Source organism: Cervus elaphus, chromosome 22 (genome assembly GCF_910594005.1).
Source record: "Cervus elaphus chromosome 22, mCerEla1.1, whole genome shotgun sequence".
Lineage (NCBI taxonomy): Eukaryota > Metazoa > Chordata > Mammalia > Artiodactyla > Cervidae > Cervus > Cervus elaphus.
The window spans coordinates 24,812,932-24,834,988 of record NC_057836.1 but is presented as its reverse complement, the minus strand read 5'-3'; the positions used below and the strand labels follow the sequence as shown (position 1 = coordinate 24,834,988).

General features: G+C 43.2%; 1 protein-coding gene across 2 annotated transcripts; it reads left to right on the top strand.

Annotated features, from left to right (window-relative positions):
* Positions 1–1,106: 1,106 nt before the first annotated feature.
* On the top strand, positions 1,107–20,360 carry ARHGDIB (Rho GDP dissociation inhibitor beta). 2 transcript variants are annotated; one of them, XM_043881813.1, is made up of 6 exons: positions 1,107–1,282; positions 11,840–12,023; positions 12,700–12,783; positions 15,113–15,189; positions 16,771–16,834; positions 19,691–20,360. In XM_043881813.1, the coding sequence occupies exons 2-6, from the start codon at positions 11,846–11,848 to the stop codon at positions 19,888–19,890; spliced, it is 603 nt and encodes a 200-aa protein (XP_043737748.1). In that variant the 5' UTR covers positions 1,107–1,282; positions 11,840–11,845; the 3' UTR covers positions 19,891–20,360. The 2 variants fall into 2 exon arrangements, with proteins under 2 accessions (XP_043737748.1, XP_043737749.1); XM_043881814.1 differs by lacking the exon at positions 1,107–1,282 and adding an exon at positions 1,302–1,677.
* Positions 20,361–22,057: the final 1,697 nt, after the last annotated feature.

Genomic DNA, 22,057 nt, shown 5'->3' with positions numbered 1-22,057 from the left:
AATGACAACAAAATAAATGTCAGTTTCTCCAAATATATTTGCATAATTAGTCAGCTCTAAACATATTGGAACAAAGTAAATACTGAATGCATGTGTGCTAAGTCACTTTACTCACGTCTGATTCTTTGTGATGCTATGGACCATAGCCCATCAGACTCCTCTATCCAAGGGACTCTCCAGGCATGTATACTGAAGTGGGTTGCCATGCCCTCCTCCAGGGGATCTTCCCAACCCAGGGGTCGAACCCACATCTCTTACATCTCCTGTATTGGTAGGTAGGTTCTTTACTACTAGCACCACCTGGGAAGCCCCAAAATACTGAATATTTAAATATTAACAATAAAGCATTTATTATTGGCAGCAGTTGTGGAGATGTCTAATGAAAATGTGGTTTGGGTGCTTTAAAAACTTCCCTCAAATGATTTAAATATGGCCTCTGTAACTTGTTCCCATTCAAATTACTTCAGGAGCCGTTTCCTCAAATAAGGTACAAAGTCAGTTTTAGCACTTGTTAAATTATAACAAGTTCTGACTTAGAAGACTATGAATTAATGAAGTTTTATTTTGCTATCTGCAATCCTTAGGTTTAATCAAAACAGGGCTTTCACTTTTTTCATTTAAAAGAAAAATTAGTGAAAACTACAATACATAACATGTGATGATTTGTGCTGGCATACAAGCCACATCTTGAAACTCTGACCAACAAAACTCTAAAAATCAATTTGAGGACCAATGTTAAGATTTAGGGCTAAATGCATGTAGTTAAAATTCATAATTTCTTAGCACCCCTTAGCAATATTCACTGCCAGCAAACTTTCAACATATCTGGCTGATAAGGGAGCTGGCAGAGACCCCAAAGGAACAGAAGTTAGTCATACAAAGTAAGGCCTATGCGAATTTTCTGCTACTGGTTTTAGACAACTTGCCTCTGAAGTGTATGCACTGAAATGGCTTGATTTTTAGACACAGCCACACAATTATTCACAGCACTCACAATGATAGGCTGAAGACCCTTGACTGAACACTCAGGAAGCTGCATGCTCACCTGGATGGTCATGTTCTAGCATGCACCATGAATTGTCAAGAGTGCTGCTCAGAGTTGGCTGATCAGGAGATACGCAGCGCAAAGGAACAGGATTTGAGACAGCCCAGGGTTTCCTCTTTGAGTAGGTTTAAAGCATTTTTTTTTTTCTCACAACTTCCTTCCTGTTCTAACTGCCAGTGCTCAGAAGTCAGGCTTGAGAGGCAGAGGCACCCAGGACGGAGACGTGGACCACTCACAGTAAGTTGAGATCCCTTCGGGGTGGGGAAGGCTGCAGGTGAGCGCAGACAAATGCAAGACATTTCTAAACCTGGCTACCAGCCTGTACAGTTTATTTATTTTAAGAGGGGTTATTCCTCTTTAAAACAAACCATGATAAGAAAGTTATTAAGGAGGCTGCAGAGAAGGGGAAGTCCGGGCAGGGAATGGCAACAGTGACTCAGGGGAGGCTGGTCTAAGAGGGAGAGCGTGCACGCCCGCCCAGGAGACCCAGCCTTCATGTCCTGGAGAAGGATTCCAAGGGCACTCGCCAGCAGTGCCTGGCCGGTTTCCTACAAGGTCAAAGCCGGCATCTAGCCAAGCTCAGAAGCAAAAAGACTGTAGAACCAAGCTGATTCGAACCAAGCTGGTGCACGGTGAGTTGGTTGGTCCTGGGGTGGAGATGTGTGGTTTCCTGTTTTTAAGCAGACTTAAAGAGACGGGTTGAAAAGGAAAATAAAAAAATCGATTTGAAATTGTCAAACATGAAACTGTTCTCCACGGGAAGAATTTTCTGGGCACATAAAGGAAATACATAATGAAAACCTCCACTGGGGTCCAATGAGATTTAATAATCCAGGGGGGAGCATAGCAGAATGCATGGCTATTGATTCATCAGTCTACCGAGATGGCATTTCTACCACTAGCAAAACCCAGTGAGATGGGCAGAAAGATAACTGCTGCGGTTGCCAAGACCAGCTCTTTACATCTGAGAGGGCTAAAAGCAAACCCAGAAGACACCCAACAATTTATTGAGAGATGTATGCTTGGTTGCTCAATCGTATCTGACTCTGAGATCCCATGGACTGTAGCCTGCCAGGCTCCTCTGTCCATGGGGTTTTTCAGGCGAGAAGACTGGAATGGGTTGCCATTTATTCCTCCAGGGGATATTCCCAACCCAGATTGAACCCTGCGTCTCCTGTCTTCCTCATTGCATGTGGATTCTTTACCTGCTGAGCCATCAGGAAAGCCCCTTATTAAGAGATGCATTCTAGAAAAATCCAAGTAGGCTCAGCTAGGACACCCAGGCAGCGGACCTTCCAAATGTTGGGGTCTGGTTTTGGCAGTCATGAGAAGTGCTTTAGTTGTGACCTGAAATACTTTCTTCTCTTTTAAAGGATGTTCCAGGCAGCACATGTTACAAACATGGTCTTTACTTCAACTCTGTTTTTTTGTTTAGTTGCTGTCGTATCAGGCTCTTTTTGTGACCCCAGAGCACACTGGGCCCCTCTGTCCCTGGCATTTCTTGGGCAAGCATGCTGGAGTGGGTTAAACTCTGGACCTAGAGTAATTTGTGGTATAAGTCTGATAAACTCTGAGCTGGTCTTCTGTTCAAGGCAAGGGAAGGCAGATACCCTTACTTGGAGGTCCCATGGTTGTATCTCCATGGAGAGACCAAGAAACACTGGATTCAGAGTTAGCATATTGGATGCTCAGGGCAGGAATGATCAAGTGAGGGAAGTCAAGAGGTCTGTGCTGGCACTCAGGAAGTTCAGTCATAGGTAGTCACCATTTATCTTTGCCATTGCTTGATTTTATTACATTTATAAGAAAAGGCCCCTCCCAGGTCTGGATATGACACAAGCTCAGTAAGATCATTTTATTCTTTCCTGATATGTGTGCAATTGTGAAAGAAAAGTTCATTCACCACCCAAACTACACAGATACAGCCCATAAAGAATAACCAGGTTATAGCTGAACAAAGGCTGACAACCTCCAGGCGCTGGACAATGGTCCTTCCTTATTTGGGAGAGCATGAGCTTGTCCCTCAGGCAGTATGCTCTGAGCAATGAGCAGGTTCTGTTTTCAGTGGAAGCTTAGAATAGCTAAGTCAGTCTGATGGGAAGATGAGGGCCTTGGCCAATGCATGCGAGCACAATAGATTCCAACTTCAGCAGGCCGATAGAGAGACACCCTGAGGAGTGGGGGTGGGGGTGGTCAAAATTAAGAAGATAAAGAGAACCAGCTTATGTGGAGGGCCTTCTATGTGTCAGATCTGGTGTGAGAAACGTATAAAACTGAATCCCGTGAGGACACCGAGAGGACAAGAAGGCTCAGAAGTATGCAATGACTTGACTAAAGTCACACACTGATGCAAAAAACAATCAGTAACTACACTCCTCAGAAGGACATTTTAGGAAATGCCCCATAGCAGAAATGTTCTTTAAGCCCCCATTCTGAGTATCCTTGCTCTGGGTCAGTGTTACTGTCACCCCAGATCTTGTGTTAGAGTCCATTCTGGCACCCCCCACAGATGAGTCTAATGCTATTTTTGAAACTTCAATATTTATCCACTCAATAAAGATTTACTGAGTCCCTCCCTGCTGGTTTCCACACACTCTGGTTCCCACAACCAGATCTGGCAAAAATTCACTTGGGTTTTCTCAGAGGAGCTAATATTCACCATTTGTGCTTATAAAAATTGTCTTTGGGAAAGTGTCAGTTGCTCAGTTGTGTCTGACTCCTTGTAACCCCATGGACTGTAGTCTGCCAGGCTCCTCGGTCCATGGGAGTCTCCAGGCAAGAATATTAAAGTGGGTTGTCCTTACCTTCTCCAGGTGATCTTCCTAACCCAGAGGTGGAATCCTGGTGTCCTGTATTGCAGGTGGATTCTTTACCATCTGAGCCATAATTTTTCATGTTTGATTTAAAACCTCGTGAGTGGACTGAGTAATTGCAGTGTAGTCTTTTGCCCAACAATGGCTGCCTTTATGCAATTTTCTTTGCGGATTATTTAAAATGAGTATTCATGAGAGCACCTAGCATGTGACTTTACATAGTAGACACTCAGAAAAGCTGAATGCATCCGCTGAGTTCTCTCTCCTTTTGCATATGAATCTGGGAGTCCATGGGGCATTGGTTCTAGGACCACCCGCATCCTCCTTGATACCAAAATCCATAGATGCTGCAAGTCCCGTGCTCTTGGTATCAAGAGAGTACCAACCCTTCTATGAATGCCCAGGGAGGAATAATGTATTATATCTTGGGAAATAATTACTTCAAGGGAAACACTAAAGAATTCTGCTTCTAAGACTCGGTACCCCCTCTCTGGCTTGATCTTAATGTTTAACGCATGTGAGAGGACTCTGTCCTCTCAGGCACTGGGCTGGTTGCTGTCTTCTGGCTCTGCAGTTTCAGAAGCTCTTGGTGGGGTGGAGGTGGTAGACAGCAGCTCCTAATTGGAAGCATCAGTTCCTCTGTGTCACTAGGAAATAGTGACACACCAGAAAGGAATTTAGAACCAAGACAGCGTGCCGTGTCCCGAGGGATAGACTTAGAATCCCCAGTGAAGCCAAATCACCAGGCAGAAGAGCAGACCCAAATCCTCCTCGACTGGCTCCAAAATGTCTGTGGTCCTTCAGAGACAGTCCAGCTCTCCATGACCTGCTGTAGACCAACGACCTCCAGTTTGGGGAAAGTGGGCATATCCTAGACATCAGGAAGTGAAGATGACGGGGTGACATAGAATGCTGACACTCACATAGGTACTTCTCTGCTGGAAACCCCCTACTTCTGGCACTTCCCCATTTCTTTCTATCTCTCCCTCAACTCTACCACTTCTGCCTAATCCTCCTGGCCGGTGCATCAGGTTGTGTGATCAGGCAACTTCGGGGCTTGAGTTAAGTCTCCACTGTACTTTCCTCCAGAGCCAGAGGAAAATCTCTCTATTTGCTGTTCCTGTGTCTCCTATCATTTCCCATCGGTCCCAGACTGACCTCTGGCTTCACTTAGGAAAGGGAGCAATAAATAGAATCTAAAATTAAATTGCTCTTTAAAGAACTAGAATAGTGACGATTGCATTTTACAGGCTGATTCAGTTCCTAAACAATCCTGGCAGTTCCCAGAACCTCTTGTCTCTTCCATGCTCCTCAAAGAAACCAAATCTATTTTTAAGAAGGAAGGAGAGGACTTTGTCAACATGGCCGAGCTTAAAGAAGGCCTTGGTGCCTGGCAGTCAGGTACCTCGCTGAAGCTGAAACTAGCAAACAAAGAGTATCATGGAGAAGGGAGGAGAAGAAGGGAACAAAGGTCATTGAACATCTACTGTTGGCCACAAGAGTCCCAGAACTTTTCATGTCTTCTCCAACTCTTCAACCCCATCAAAAAAGATTATCCCACTTTACTGGTAGAAAAACTCAGGCTCAGTGAGGCTAATAACACCCTTACTTTCTGGAACGTCAATCGTATATACACATTTTGAATCTCTAGTCTATCTGACTCAGTGCTCAAGTCCCAAGAGACACAACAAAGGGTCCTTGTTTTATGAATTAACCAGGTGGTTTGTTTCATCTAAATTCAAGAGTTTTACCTTGTCTTTGCCTTTCACTTATTCGGAACTGCGTCATGAACCAGAAGAGTGTGCTCCATCCTGAGACTGGTAAATTCTCAGGTGTATGTCACTTCCAGTGTCTTGGAAGTTTCACTGAATTTTTAAGCAAAAATACTGATTTGTGTTGTTATACCCATGCCGTGAATACCCACCCTAATTTAATCTGGCATTTTAATTGAGCCTGAGAGGATTAAGTTCCTGCCTCAGCCCATCTAATGCTTGACCCTGTTTCACTGAACAGTAAAAATGGGTGTGTAAGGGTTCGCTGTGAAACTTCACCTGTAGAGAAATCTGTGAAACAGGAAATAAAGATAACTAGAGTGGCGAGCACATGAAAACAAAAAAGAAAATCGTATGTGCTTTGGGGCCTTATTAAATACATAATGGCTAATTCCCCATTTCACTTTTACTGTGTAAAAAACTATAGTCAAACACAGCACGAAGACAAGCAACACAGCCCCGCTCTTTGTCGAAGAGGGTGCAAGCCCCAGAGGGAGGTGAACACAGCCCAATCTAGAATGTTCTGTGATGATGATCTGGGTTCTCCCCAGCCTCACATCCACTTCCTCTTTCTCTTTCTTGGTTTACAGCCTTGTTTAAATTAAGGAGAGCATTAGAGTCATTGAATTATGAAGGCGCCCCAGAGATCTTTCAATGCAACCGTTTCACTTTGCAGAGGCCAAAACTGGAGCAGAGGTTCAACAACTTGCGCAAGGGGACATGGGGTAGAGTTGCACCGAAATTCTCTTTAGATGACACTTCCCTGACTTGCTAAAGCCTCCCGGCAGAGTTTTGCAAAGTAGCACTTACCTCTGTCTGTGCAGCAACCCCCATGGAGATTCTCAAGATAACCAATGAGCTCTCTAATTTCATTATTACTTCTTAATAAAGACAGCTGGAGTGACAGAGCTTAGAGCCTTCCGTCAGAAACCCCCCGGGCTCATATTCATGCTGTCACTTAGACATCGTGCTTTCTCGGGCAAGTTATTTACTTCGAGTTTAGTTTCCTAATCTGTAGAAGGGAATGACGGTAACAGCCATCCTTAAGGCTGTGGTGAGGTCTAAGTGAGATAATCCTCGGGACAGGGTTTAGCCCTATGTGTGATAGCTGTTAGAATTATTGTTATCAATAACAAAACCAGATGTTCTGCACAGACTTACAGAATGAATTTATGGTTGCAGGGGGCGGGTAGTGGGGGGACGGAAGAATTAGGGAGTTTGGGTTGGGCATGTACACACTGCTATACTTGGAATGGATAACCAACACACACCTACTATACAGCATAGGGAACTCTACTCAATGTTATGTGGCAGCCTGGATGGGACAGGAGTTTGGGGTGGAATGGATACATGTATATGTATGACAGTCCCTTCACTGGTCACCTGAAACTATCACAACATGGTTAATTGGCTATACTCCAACACACAAAAACTGTTCTTTAGATGATGCAATTGAAAAGCAATCTGGCATTTGCCTAAAATTCCTATTCTTCAGCAAGCACCCGTAAGATGGAAGGATAAAAAGAGAAAAATGAGGGAGTTTCCCAGTGGTCCAGTGGCTAGGACTCTGTGGTTTCGCTGCTGTGGCCAGGGTTTAAGCCCTGGTCAGGAAACTAAGATCCTGCAAGGCCCGTGGTGCAGCCAAAAAACAAGCAAACAAACAACAACAAAAACAAACAAAACACACACACACACAAAGTTTTAAACTATTTTTAAAAGGAGAAAAATGATACTTGTAGTTCACTATACATACACAGTTAGCTTGGGAAACTGTTGTCAAGATATATTATTCACCAGCTGGGGCTTTGGGAGAATCTGAAATTTCCTGGAAATGAATTGTAAAATTGAAAATGCAGACTCTCTGGGGAATTCATATAAATAAACAATATGAAATAATAAAATAGAGGCAGATAGCCTTTTCTACAGGTGAAATAAGGTAACTGAATGACAACTGAGCTGACACCTGACTACAGGTAGCAACCTTAGAAAAAGAAGCACCTAGAGATGGTCTCCCCTAACCTCTCACCTCCCAAGATGAGGAAAGGAAGATCAGTGGTTGGAACATTTGCTCAAAGGGTCACAGCTAGTTAGTGGCAAAGCCAGAATGAACACTCATGTGTGATGAGGCCCAGTTCATTGAGGGGATAATCATCCAAAATCAAGTAGATTGACCCAGAACTCTTCCCAAACCACTGCTCTTCTGCTGGACTATGGTCATGTTCCCTAAGATCCAGACGTTACCCAGTGTCTCCTCCTGCTTCTGCAGGTCCAGTGTTTCAGGCTCACAGACATGACCCCTGGCTTGAGGCTGAGTTGTGTCGTTGGTCTGGCCAGGCTTCAGAGAGAAGCAAAAGGTAAAAAAGAAAGTGAAGTCGCTCAGTCATGTCCGACTCTTTGCAACCCCATGGACTACAGCCTATAGTGCTCCTCCCTCCATGGGATTTTCCAGGTGAGAGTACTGGAGTGGGTTGCCATTTCCTTCTCCAGAGGATCTTCCCAACCCAGGGACTGAACCTGAGTCTCCTGCATTGTAGGCATGACACTTTACCATCTGAGCCACCAGGGAAGTCCATGCTTAACACTCAATGCTTTGCTTCACTGTTTACAAAAGTTATAGTTTCAAGGTCACGTTCTCAATCGCGGACTCCAGTAGAGTCTACGAAGGACTTCAGGGCTCCATGAATTCCTTGTGCTGCATGCACAATTCCATGGGCTTTTCCTTTTCTCCTTTTATAAAGACTGTGACTCTTACTAGATTTTTAAAGAGACTTGCCATCTCCAGAAAGCTTAAGAAACACCAGTCAAACCAGCTGGGCCTTTTTGGCAAGGCTAGATTGCTCAGCCCCCAACTTTTTCCACTTTGGAGAATAACTTAAACATCAGTATGTGCTAAAGAACACTGTCTTGTAAATGCTAGATGCTCATCAAATATTTGTGACCTTCATTTTGCTTTCAGAAGGGCTTTCCCTGAGAAGTGCTTTCCAGTCCTTTCTTTGTCATTTTATGACATTTTCACCTTTTTTTTTTCTTTATTCTAATCAGCTCTCCAGAGTGAGCTGATTTGGAGTCATCTGACTTCATATCTCTTTTTCTTATGCTATATAATTAGACCAAATTATTTTCATTTGGTCCCAAATTTCCTCCTTTTGACTGCCACAACTTCATATCATAATCCCACATTATTCTCTGCTCTTCAATGTCTTTAAATAAATGTGTGGCTCATTTTCATAGAGCAATTATTATATCTCTTTGCAGTGGATTAAGGAAATTTAGAAGTGACATGTCTCTGATTTACCAATTAAAAAATCAAGATCTAGATGACAGATAAATTCTGTTGCCAAGTATGACACTATTAAAAGTTAGAAAATACTGTCCTAAACCAGATCTTTCTCTTTCTCTGTCTCTGTTTCCCTCTCCTTTCAAAATTGAGATTTGAGTGCAGAATTATAATTCCCTGTGTGTGTGCTCAGTCACTCAATCATGTCTGACTCTTTACAACCCCATGGGCTGTAGCCTGCCAGGATCCTCTGTCCACGGAATTTTTCTAGGCAGGAATACTAGAGTGGGTTGTCATTTCCCTACAGATTACTAAAATCACCTTGAGCTAATTAGTGGCTGGATGTAATGTCATCTTCTCATAGTCAAACTTCAAGCACATGACTTGTGAGAACCAAGTAATACATTCCAGAAAGGCCTCTCTGCAGTGCTGAGATGTCCTCATATGGTGATAGCTTTGCTGATACTCTGTCTGCAGTTTTTTTACGTGACCTCTACCCTGGGTATTTGGTCAGGCTCCTGGGTGTCACCAGAGGAGAACCTGTCCCATCTAATTAGTCTCATCTGTGTTGTTCTTTATCTGTGGCTTAATGGTTGTCCTTAAACTACCCACAGCCTACAACCTCCACCCACTGCATCCTTCATCATTTTTCCAGCCAGTTCATTCACTTTCCCTGAGTGTTGTTTGGAATGGGACTTGAATTAGTCACTCTGTTTATTGTGCTGTTCTCTAGAGGCTCAGCTCTGAGTGGTGCTGGTTCTTCAGCAGAAGCAAGAGTTGCCATAGCAACAGGCCTACAAGCTTCCTTCCTGCACAGGAAGTGGACCCAAGCAATGCAATACTGTTTGCAGAGTTGATCAAGTCTCATAGTGTTCAGCTTGTTATTTTTCTGGAAGAGGAAAAATGAGCCAAGAGATATCATTTCTTTTCCTTTCCTTTTTTTTTCCCTGTTAAAATTGCTTTTGTTTGGCTTCACTTCCAAATTATTTTTCTTCCCATTGCCAATAACAGCAACATTAAAAGTCAAAACCACAACTGATTTTGGCCACAGATAGCTTCACTCTCCGGAACCTTATAGAACTTGGCAGAGTCACTCAAGATGAGATGTGATAGGTGTTGTCTTAGAGTTCTATTACTTTGGAACAGTAAAGCCTTTACCCAAGGCAGGAAAGAGAGTTACCCTGGGAGCAGAATGAAAAGAAACCAGGAAATTATCTCCTTGTGTAAATATCTCCCTTGTTTCCCCCAAATAGCTCCATTTCTGCCAACCCCAGGCCCGAAATTCTTCCTAGAGATTCCTTCCTCTTTATTAGAATGGGGCATCTCATTGAGATCCATGAACTTGGGCAATTCTCTTAAGCTCTGGGTTTCGAGTTTCTCAGTGATAAAATGAGGGGAAGGGAATGGCTACCCACTCCAGTATTATGGCCTGAAGAATGCCACGGACAGAGGAGTCTGGTGGGCTACAGTCCATGGGGTCACAAAGAGTTGGACACGACTGAGTGACTAGCAAGTTTTTGGACTATATCACCTCCAAGGTTCATTACAACTCTGAAAAGTTCAGACTATATACATGCCTCAAGAAAAATAATTTTAAAATTTATAATCAGTCATTAACACTTAAGTGTAAATAATTGTATTAGATCTCCCCTTGATGTTTTAACACAAAACAAGTAAATGTAGATGATGAAGGAAGAAAATAGGGTATGCCCAGGTGAGATCTTAGAGCATAAGGTCACAGGAGATCTGGAGAAGGGAAGGAGGTACTAAAGGAGAGGTGGAGACGGATAGAAGGGTACTAAAGAGACAGTTGCAATTTGTCTAGAAGAAGTTGGAGTCCTTTATTATTTTTTGTTATTTCAAAAGAACAGAAGCTCAGATATAGAACCTATTAACCCTATCAATGAGCACATATAAAATGACAAGTATTCAAGCGTTTTGGGAGATTCAAGAAACTTCTTGGTGGTCCAGTGGCTAAGACTCTGTGCTCGTAATGCAGGGGTCCTGGGTTTGATCCCTGGTCAGGGAACTAGATCCCATATGATACAATGAAGACCCAGAGCAGCCAAAAAGTGAGAGAGAAACAAAACCCACTAGCTGGCCCCAGGGAATTATTAGCTACATTGGGGGCAGGGGGAGGACACTCAGGCAGATATCACAGGGGCCTAAAACTTCTCATGAGTTGCCTTTGAGTTCTTGCAGGAGTTCAGGGAAAGATGCAATGAATGGGGAAAAACTAACTTGCTTTACCAAGTACTTGACACCGTTATAACTGGGATTGTATTGATACATGCTGAGCACTTTGACACCTGCAAGACTGGCTGGATTTGTAGGACTATGATCATTTCTATAACTCTCTGAACTGGGGCTGTTCGTTCATTGTCCAGGACAGCTTGTGCTATGTTGCTTCACTTGTTTTATAGAATTCACAAGTGAGTTACTTACAGTCAGTTTTATTCCATGAATAGGAGGGATTCATCACAATATGAAAACATTCAAACATGTCAAAGGAAAACCTAGAATGCATTATATTCTTATTTTGTGAAATAGAATGAGGCTGAATCAGAGGGAAATCTCCTGGAAAATCATTGACAATTACAGAAGTTTATTAGGGCAAAAATAACACTAAGAGTGGGCTTCCCTGGTGATTCAGTGGTAAAGAATCCATCTGCCAGTGCAGGAGATGTGGGTTCAATCCCTGGGCTGGGAAGATCCCCTGGAGAAGGAAATGGCAACCCACTCCGGAATTCTTGTCGGGGAAATCCCATGGACAGAGGAGCCTGGCAGGTTATAGTCCGTGGGATCGCAAAGAGTTGGACAGGACTTAGTGACTAAAAAACAACAAGACTAAGAGCAGCCCCTCAAGCATAGCTCATATCCACGGACTTTTGGCCAACAGATCATCACTGTCTCTCTTCCTCTCTCCCTCTAGATCAAAATGACTGAAAAGGCCCCAGAACCACACGTGGAGGAGGATGACGATGAGCTGGATGGCAAGCTCAACTACAAGCCCCCCCCACAGAAGTCCCTAAAGGAGCTGCAGGAGATGGACAAAGATGATGAAAGTCTAACTAAGTACAAGAAAACGCTCCTGGGGGACGGTCCTGTGGTAGCAGGTATGTGTATGTGAGGAGACAGAATGGGACATGTGGAGGGGCACAGAGAAGGCAGACATTCGAGCTACTCAGGAGCAGACGCACAGGAGAGGGTCTCAAGCTTCTAAGGTTAAGGGAGTGAGCTGCAATCTCCATGTGGCCAAACCAAGTTACAGATGGATAATCAAGTTTTCTTTGGAGGTAAGGCGTACTTTGCCTTGAAATAGACAAATATAACACATAGGAAGGATTTAGAAGGAGTTTCAGACTATTACTCAGAACTGAATTCTCTCCATGGTCTCTCACATTCTCTCTTCTCTTTCTCCTTCCCACTCCTTACCTAACATCCATCATTTCCAATACACAATGGCAGAGTCAGACATGACCCAAAGATATGGACGCACCCTGCCCAACCAGCAGAGTACCTTACCCCTAGCCACTCGGGAAATGTTTGCTATTGATGAATAAGGTGGGCGTACAGTTACCTGAAGCAGAAATAGCATCACAGGATGGTCCAAGGCCACTAAGACCAAGCCTGGTGAATCTGCCACTTCCATCTTTATTTCTCCTCTAGAGACAGAGATCCATTTTTCTTTTGCATCTTCCCTCTTTCCTACTTGAAATGTATACACACACACACACACACAGTATGTATATGCCTCTTCTCTGTGCTCACAATGCCTTTTAATTCCTGCAGACCCAACAGCCCCCAATGTCACGGTCACCCGCCTGACCCTCGTTTGTGAAAGTGCCCCAGGACCAATCACCATGGACCTCACTGGTAAGTGGTCACAGCTCTTCTGTTTAGTGGGGCCTCATGACATCATAAGGACCAGGGCATGGTTTTTGTCCCTTGTCCCAGCCAAGAAAAAAAACCTAGTAAAGTAAACAGCTTCCCAGGCAGCACAGTGGTCAAGAATCCACCTGCCAATGCAGGGGACGCAGGAGACTTGGGTTTGATCTTTGGGTTGGGAAGATCCCCTGGAGAAGGACATAGCAACCCACTCCAGTATTCTTGCCTGGGAAATCCCATGGACAGAGGAGCCTGGTAAGCTACAGTTTATGGGGTCGCAAAGAGTCAGACACAACTGAGCATGTGTGCACGCAGTAAGGTGAATTCTAGTAAGGTATGCTGGGACCAGCTCACAAGTCATTGTTTTCACAGTATTTACCATGCTTAATGAAAAGTCCAACCTCCATTTCTATTTAATTGAAAGGGGTCAAGCATAAGTACCTGATATGTCTACCTGTATTATATTTATTTTAGATTTTTATCTCCACACGGCATAGGAGAATTATTATTCACGGAAAAAGACCACTAATGAAAATATTAAGAAGCAAGTTGTAGGCTTCTGAAATGGTAATATTTTACCATTTCAGTGTCGGGAAGGTCCCCTGGAGAAGGAAATGGAAACCCACTCCAGTATTCTTGCCTGTGAAATCTCATGGACAGAGGAGCCTGGCAGGCTACAGTCCATGGAATCACAGAGTCTGACATAACTGAGTGCACACGCACACACAAACACACACAAACACACACACATACAATATAAAGATCAGAGAAAATATTGATCCTGTATCAGCTACAGAACTTACCTGAAGGCAAGAAGAAATCTAAAACCTCCTGATTAATGCTAGGAATTCCATTGTTAAATCTGCAGGATTTTTTTTTTAGCTTAAAACTATGATTCTTTGAAATAAGCAACTTCCCTCACTAAAGATGTACAACTTAACATGTTATTTTCTTTCACTTTATTGTTGCCAAGGTCAAGTCCTTTCCTGAGACTTAGGTCTGGAGGAGATGAGGAGAAACTGGAAAGGGGGCTGATTTGGGGGAAAGTAGGCCACTGGGAGAAATAAGGAAAGGGCCACCAAGCCAGGGGTTGGGGACATCAAAGGCAGGTCTTTAGTGAAAAAAAAAAAAATTATTATTACCAGATTCAGAAAACAGACTCATGAGACAGAACACAGCATGACAAGAAAACAGTACGCTTAGGAGCAAGGTAGTTCCCCTCTCATGAGACAGACACTCTTTACCTTATACGGGCTTTTTGTCAGAGGGAGGAAATTGGAGGCTGAAAAGACACACTTCCTGTTCAACTGAAATCATTAGAGCACAGTCACACATTCAACTACCCCCACGTTCTAGCATCTCTCAGAAAGGAATTCTCTCTCACACCGGGCCTCACACCTCTTCCTGTGAGAAATTGTGTAAGGTTAACAGGTATAACCGCCATTTTGCAAGATAAGGTCTGATGTAGTGCTAAGGAAGCCTGCTCTGCAGAAGGGCTTGATGATCGATCCTGCAGGGAAAACTTGGTCTCTGTCCCTTTTCCCCAGCAACAAGAAAACTGTGGTTTTCTGTCACCAAAAAAAGGCTACTGAGGTGAATCCTAGATGATGCCAGCTATATGCATGAAATTTTGCACAAAACTGTGCAAAACACACACAGTCACCCCAAATGTCAAATTATACAGGATCACTTTGGGAAAGGAGCAAAGACCACCTCTCTAACCAAGGTACAGGAACTAGGGTGCAGATGCCAGTTTTATGGAGCCTGAAGCCTTTAGAACTTAAGTGATAAGTTTTCTTTTCCTTAAGAAAAAAAAAAGTATGAAATTGCAAATGCAAAAGCAAAATTAAGTACAAAAGTATATTTTTTAAATTTTTAAAATTTTTTTTTATTTTATATATTTCTTAGAATGATAAAAAGGAACCAAACAAGCACATTTTCTAAAGCTTAGAAAACACCACACACATTAACAAACCTACAGAAACAAATAGCTGGCATTCTTACATAATATTTTTCTCCTATATATTTGAGGACTGGGGGCAGAGTCTTTAAGCAAAAAGTCTTGCGTATTCTTAAGATTGCAGTCAAACTTGGCGGGAAAGCTCTATCATGTTTCTTTCGCATCTGCTGTAAGATTTCAGGCATTCCAAATGTGTGTTTGTGCAGTGACTAATCTCAAACATTCTTTGACCTGAGGACCGTGGGGGCCATGTTGCTCTGAGGAGTTCAGAAAATGGCTCAGGAACTTCGACTTCATTCATCTTCTTGTGAATGTCCTTCCAATGAGAATTAACTCTTTTAAAATTCATTTCTACAGGGGATCTGGAAGCCCTTAAAAAAGAAAACTTTGTCCTAAAGGAAGGTGTTGAATATAGAGTAAAAATTAACTTCAAAGTAAGTATCTGGCCCTGCTTGTATATTTGTATAAAGTTTAAATTCTTTCTGTAATCAGAAGGAAAAAAATCAAATTTCTTGCATTATCACATTGGCATACTTTTTGTTAATTTCTATTTCTCCCTAAATCTGGCTCTCAGTTCTAGTTCCCAAAGCTTCTTCCTTATGGGGTGGAAGACAATCAGGAAGGGTGGGCAGGCAGAGGCAGGGAATAACAAGGAATAGTCACACTTTTCTTTTGTCCATCTCAACCATGTTTATATTAAACGGAAGATCTGTGGAGCAGTAGCAAAACAAAAGAGTCTTTCTTTTTTGAAGTCCTTATTACTACTCCACCACCATTTCTGTCTTTTTTTGGTCTTTTACCCACCAGACCACATCTTCTACTATGCCCAGGAGACCAGCTTAGAAGCTTCTAGAAGGATGTGGGTTTTTTTCCCTATATCTATGAGTCACATGCAGAAGTTAGAAGAATTAGAAAGTTCGGGTTTCATTTTATCACACTTTCTTCAATGAAGCTTTTTTCCTTCTGTCTGCTTTTGATAGCTTTATGCTACAGGTTTTGCTGAGTGATTGTTCCAAACCTAAGCAGGAAGTATTCATGGCTATACTGCCTCACTGCCAACAAAACAAAATGTGTCACTGAGAGACTGCTTTAATTGTTCTATCCAAAACAAAAACTGGAGCCCTGGTTATTGTCCAGGAGAAACAATACACTTTCATTCTTACATGGGTAAACAATTAGCAAAGCCACCCAGCTAATGGTGCCATGCTCACTTTAATTTGCTTCTATAAACATGACCATGGTATAAAATTAACAGACCGGTTCAGCCCTAAGTAGAATGAATCATGGAAAAATAAAGTGCTTGACCTGTCTATATTTTCATTCCGCTTTAGCAAATTTTCTCTGAAAGGCTTGGGAAAGTGGCAAGATTCCAGACAACATCTGAGAATGACAGCCATCCAAACTATATGCCAGAGGCAAATGGATTTCACCCATTATTTTCATCCAAGGGGGTTGTTTTCCTGTGACTCATCTCATCTCTAGACTCCAATCACAGTTACATTACAAGCAAAATCATCTTCTAGGTCCAACTTTCCATCACGACTTTTCTCCCTGTTTGTTTTTCATATGCTAGGTGGATCATTTCTGAGATTAGAATTTTCAGATATTTACATAATAATTAGTTTCCATTAATGCCTTTGTAATGTAAAAACAAGAAAGATCTTATGGCCAGTCTTCAGGGAGAAGGAGCTCAAGACCCTTCTCTGGGCCATGGAGGAAGGAGAAATGTAATATAGAGTATTGAGACAGTGTTCTAATTAACCATCCCCTCACCCACACCAGAAATCATGGTGTTCGACAATTGGAACCAGCTTCGGTAACACTGAGTCTCGTGACTTCCTCTCTTTAATCTCTGCCTCATTGCCAGGCTAAACGATGGTAGTAACTTATTCTGAACTAAATCTTCAGTCCTTTCATCCTCAGAAAAGCATCAGCTAGGTCAGATCAGCATGAAAGATGAGGAAAAACTGAAGACTCTCTTTAATCTGAATCACTTGGCTCCTTCCCACCTACAGGTGAACAAGGATATTGTGTCAGGACTGAAGTATGTTCAACACACCTATCGGACGGGGGTAAAAGGTAAAGTATGCACATTTTCCACTGTCCCAAACTCTGCTTCTCAGGGACACGTAAACTTCAGGTTATTAGCAATGTTTAGTCCTAGACTCATTTAAGAATCTGATGAGAGCTGTGGACATTCACCCTTGGAGAGGCACACATATATTCCCATGTTAAAGGAACCCTAGTTAAGACTGGGTCAACCACCAACCTTCAGCATTCTGCTTCTGAAATCCGATTTTATTACTTATAAAGGGGAAGAATAAGAATTCGATCCCTGGGTCAGGAAGATCCTCCAGAGGAGGGCATGGCAACCGACTCCAATATTCTTGCCTGGAGAACTCCATGGTCAGAGGAGCCTGGAGGGCTACAGTCCATAGGGTCGCAAAGAGTCGGGCACAACTGAAGCAACATAGCATGCAAGCGAACACAACCAAGTTTGAATTCAAGTACGTAAATGTACTCTTGAAATTTTTTTAAAAAGCAATAGTTGGACTATAAAGAAAGCTGAGCGCAGAAGAATTGATGCTTTTGAACTGTGGTGTTGGAGAAGACTCTTGAGAGTCCCTTGGACTGCAAGGAGATCCAACCAGTCCATCCTAAAGGAGATCAGTCCTGGGTGTTCATTGGAAGGACTGATGTTGAAGCTGAAACTCCAATACTTTGGCCACCTGATGGGAAGAGCTGACTCAATGGAAAAGATCCTGATGCTGGGAAAGATTGACAGCAGGAGGAGAAGGAGACGACAGAGGATAAGATGGTTGGATGGCATCAGTGACTCCATGAACATGGGTTTGGGTGAACTCCAGTTGTTGGTGATGGACAGGGAGGCCTGGCGTGCTGCGGTTCATGGGGTCGCAAAGAGTCAGACACGACTGAGCGACTGAATTGAACTGAATCCACAAGTAAAAAACCTGAGTGTCAGAGAAATCCAAGAGAGGAAAGACCTACCCAAATGGGAGGTGCTAGTAGCATGTGATGGGCAGTTGGCAGGGGGGAGGGGTGGGCTGCGGGGCTCAATTTCCTAGCCAAAGAATGGAAGGGAAAAAAAAAAAAAAATCTTTCTAGAATGGAGAAAAGCGGCTCAGACAGTAAAGCGTCTACCTACAATGCAGAAGACCCGGGTTCCATCCCCGTGTCGGGAAGATCCCCTTGGAGAAGGAAATGGCAACCCACTCCAGTACTCTAGCCTGGAAAATCCCATGGACGGAGGAGCCTGGTAGGCTACAGGCCATGGGGTCGCAAAGAGTCGGACACAACTGAGTGACTTCACTTTCACTTTGTAACTGAAACAAATAACATCACATTCTTTAATCTACAGTTTTCTTGACAAGCTGCACCTAAACGGTACATGTTCAGTTGTGTTCTGTTAATAAGAGCAGAGAAAAATGAAAGGTGGAAGGCTGATGAAAGCACTTCTAACGTTTCGTTAACCTGATGGTGTGAAACAGCGTCCCCTAGAGGTGTGAAGCAGTAATGCATAGGTCAGTTCCACCAAATCCATCAATGAAGGCTAAGGAAGACAGTGATCAATTAGCATGAAATAAAGAACTACTTAATGACTCAAATCCCGCAGAAGATTGTTAACCTGAAAGATCGTCCTTGCTCTTCCAATACATAGTCTCACGAAAAAATAATTAAATTTCCTATTTTCCTTTGGGTGTAAAGACTCTGATGTGTCACTTGGGCAAAAGGTCGTCAAGGATGTCTGCAGTTAGTCCTCCAAACTTTTCCAAAATAACAGTCAATTTAAACGTCACCCGCCTGCCCACCTACCTTTACTTAAACTTTCTAATCCTTATTAATTTTAATATATATCCCAGTTGCTCACCTTTTAATAACTCTGGTTGGCTACTTTTACTATCTGTTTCAGTTCACTGATACTTTTTTTTTTAACCAAATTATTGGTCTTCCCATTTCATCTAATTACTGCATTCATGATTTCATTCATTCTGATCACCAGCTTTACCTTATCTCTGGCAACTATCCACAGAATGATAGTTTGTAGATAGAAGATCCTCAAGCTGTATTATATAGAAAAGAAACAGAATCCCCAAAACGTAGATAGTTGCAGAGCTGAGATCAAAACTCAGGTCTCAATTAGTTTCAGGATTTTTTACTGAGATATACCTGGCATATAACATTGTGTTAGTTTTAGGCATACAGCATAGTGACCTGTACGTGTACATATTGTAAAATAATTACAGTAATTAGTCTAATTAACTCCCATCACCACACACAATTTCAATTTTTTTTTCTTGTGATGAGAACTTTTAAGATCAACTCTTCAACTTTCAAACACACAATGTAGTATTGTTAACTATGGTCACCACGCTGTACTTTAGGGCTTCCCTGGGTCAGTTGGTAAAGAATCTTCCTGCAATACAGGACACCCAGGTTCGATTCCTGGGTTGAGTAGATCCCTGGACTTACTTATTTTGTAACTGGAAGTGTGTACTTTTGGAGTACCTGGAATTGTTTTTTATGATATAATCTGCTACATCTCCATAGAGTCTTGATCCCCATTGATTTAGGGCACTGATTCCTCAGCTTTCCTGAATCTCAGCGTCAGCTGGGATGTGTTTTAAAGGCTGATTCTTGGGACTCACAACAGTACTAACCATAGATTGACTAAATTGACAGGGGATCAAATGGATTGACAGGGGATCAAAGTATACTGCACTCTGAAGAGATTCCATTTAAAAAATGTTTTTTAAGGAAAAAAAAAAAAAAGTTACTCCAGGTAAATCTGATATTTAGCCAGGCTTGGAAACCATTGCTCTTGGCTTTGATCACAGTGAACTCTGCTCCAAATTGTCACGTGCAGGGTCTCCATCTAACAGGCTCTCATCCTAATGAACTTTTCTTTCTTCCCAGTGGATAAAGCAACGTTCATGGTGGGCAGCTACGGGCCTCGGCCGGAGGAATATGAGTTTCTGACTCCAGTTGAGGAGGCCCCCAAGGGCATGCTGGCCCGAGGCACTTACCACAACAAGTCCTTCTTCACCGACGACGACAAGCATGACCACCTCACCTGGGAGTGGAACCTGTCCATTAAGAAGGACTGGACAGAATGAGCGCCTCTGCCCTTCGCTCTGCCTATCTTTGCCACCCAGAAGAGCCCTTAGTCCCTCCTCCCTGGTCACAGTTGGGCCCCTTCCCCAGCACCCTCCACCATCTCTTAGCACTGCACCCTCTCCCACACGGTGTCTCCCAGTGATACCCGAACAAGATGCTTAAAATCCGGGCCTTCATCCTGCCCTCCTGATCATGGCCAAGATCTCCCAAGTTCTCTGTCCCATAGACGATCATTTAATATTCCCTCTTTTATTCCCATTTGAGCAACTGGAGATCAGAAGATGGGCAAACTAGCACAGTCCTTCTGCCTCAGGTCCTTGTCTCTCCCTCCCACCCCTGGATTCTCCTGTGGTTACTGCTGGTTCAGTGAAGGTCCCTCATCACGTTCCCTGCCAACTGGGGTTTTCCTTTTCTGGGAGACACTGTAAACAGCACAAGAGAACAAGAATAAAGCAGTTATAAGAGCTGACTGAGACCCTCCTTTCTCTGCATTCTCCCTTCAAGCAAATATGGTAACTGGATGGTTCCCATTCATGCGTTTCCTTGGAAGAGGTGGGCAGAGCTCAGTACAGGAGGTTTTACATCATTGGGAGAAGTTTCACCCCCCTGTTTCAGTGCAAATGCTAGAAAAATCTCAATTTATTTATTTATTTTTTAATAAGCATGGTCTTTTTTTTTTTTTTAATTTGCTTTGCTGTGACTTCCCTGGTGACTCAGATGTCACCATCTTTACAAAATCTGCCTGCAATGCAGGAGACCCAGGTTCAATCCCTGGGTCAGGAAGATCCCCTGGAGAAGGGAATGGCAACCCACTCCAGTATTCTTCCCTGGAGAATTCCATGGACAGAAGAGCCTGGCAGACTACAGTCCAGGGAATCTCAAAGAGTCAGACATGAGTTTCACTTGCTGTGGTGGATATTAGTTGTGGCATGCAGGATCTAGTTACCTGACCAGAGATCAAACAAGGGTCAAATGGAAGCAAGGAGTCTTTTTTTTAATTAATTACATTTTTTTTTTCTATCTTTGGCCCCACTGAGTCTTGCTACACACAGGCTCTCTCTAGTTGTGGTGAACAGGGGATACTCTTCATTGTGGTGCTCGGGCTTTCCATTGGAGTTGCTTCTCTTGTTTCAGAGCACAGTCTCTAGAGCACAGACTTGGTAGTTGCAGCTCCTGGGCTCTAGAGCACAGACTCAATAGTTGTGGCTCATGAGCTCAGCTGCTCCAAGGCATGTGGGATCTTTCTGGACCAGGGATGGAATCTGTGCTCCCTGAATCTTCAGGCAGATTCCCATCCACTGCACCAGCAGGGAAGTCCCTCAGTGTATTTTATTATCATATAGTGCATGCATGCTGAGTTGCTTCAGTCATGTCCAACCCTTTGCAAACCCATGGATAGAAGCTTCTACTAAGCTTGAGACTTACATATCCCTTGCCTATGGGAATGCCTTGGATTTCCACAGGCACTTGGGCCACATCAGGCATTCTTCCTCTCCTGCTTAAGCTCTTCAGTGGCTTCCCATCACCTGCAAAATACAGTTAAAGCTCCTACACTTAGTATACAAGGTCCCCTGGGACCTGGCCTCAGAATGCCTTTCTGCCCAGATTTATTATTCCATTTTCTGGTAATGCTCAATTACTAATAATTCTCTTGTTAGTAATTTGCACATCACATTTGCATCTCAGTGCTTTGGCTCTTTACGTGAAACTCCCTTTTCACCTTCATTGCCTGGAAAAGTTTGATTTACCCAGGACTCTGCTTAGGCACACTTCCCAGGTGGTGCAGTGGTAAAACTGCCTGCCAGTGCAGGAGATGCAGGTTCGATCCGTGTGTGGGGAAGATCCAAGGAGAAGGCCATGGAGCCGATTCCAGTATTCTTCCCTGGAGTCAGACATGACTGAGTGTGCACACACGCACTGCTTGGGCGCCCCCCCCCCCCCGCCCCCGCAGGAAGAAAGCTTTCACCAGACACCATCATTGTGCAAAATGTCCTTAGTTCATCTTCTCCTAGCACCCTGTGAGTTTCCCAATTTTTTAATCACTTTCCATTTTACATTTAAATGATCTATTTAACTGCTCATCTTTCATATTAACGATCTAAGCTGGGAGAGGTGATCAGATCACCATGATTGCTATGTCCATAGTGTCTAAGTCAACCACCTGGC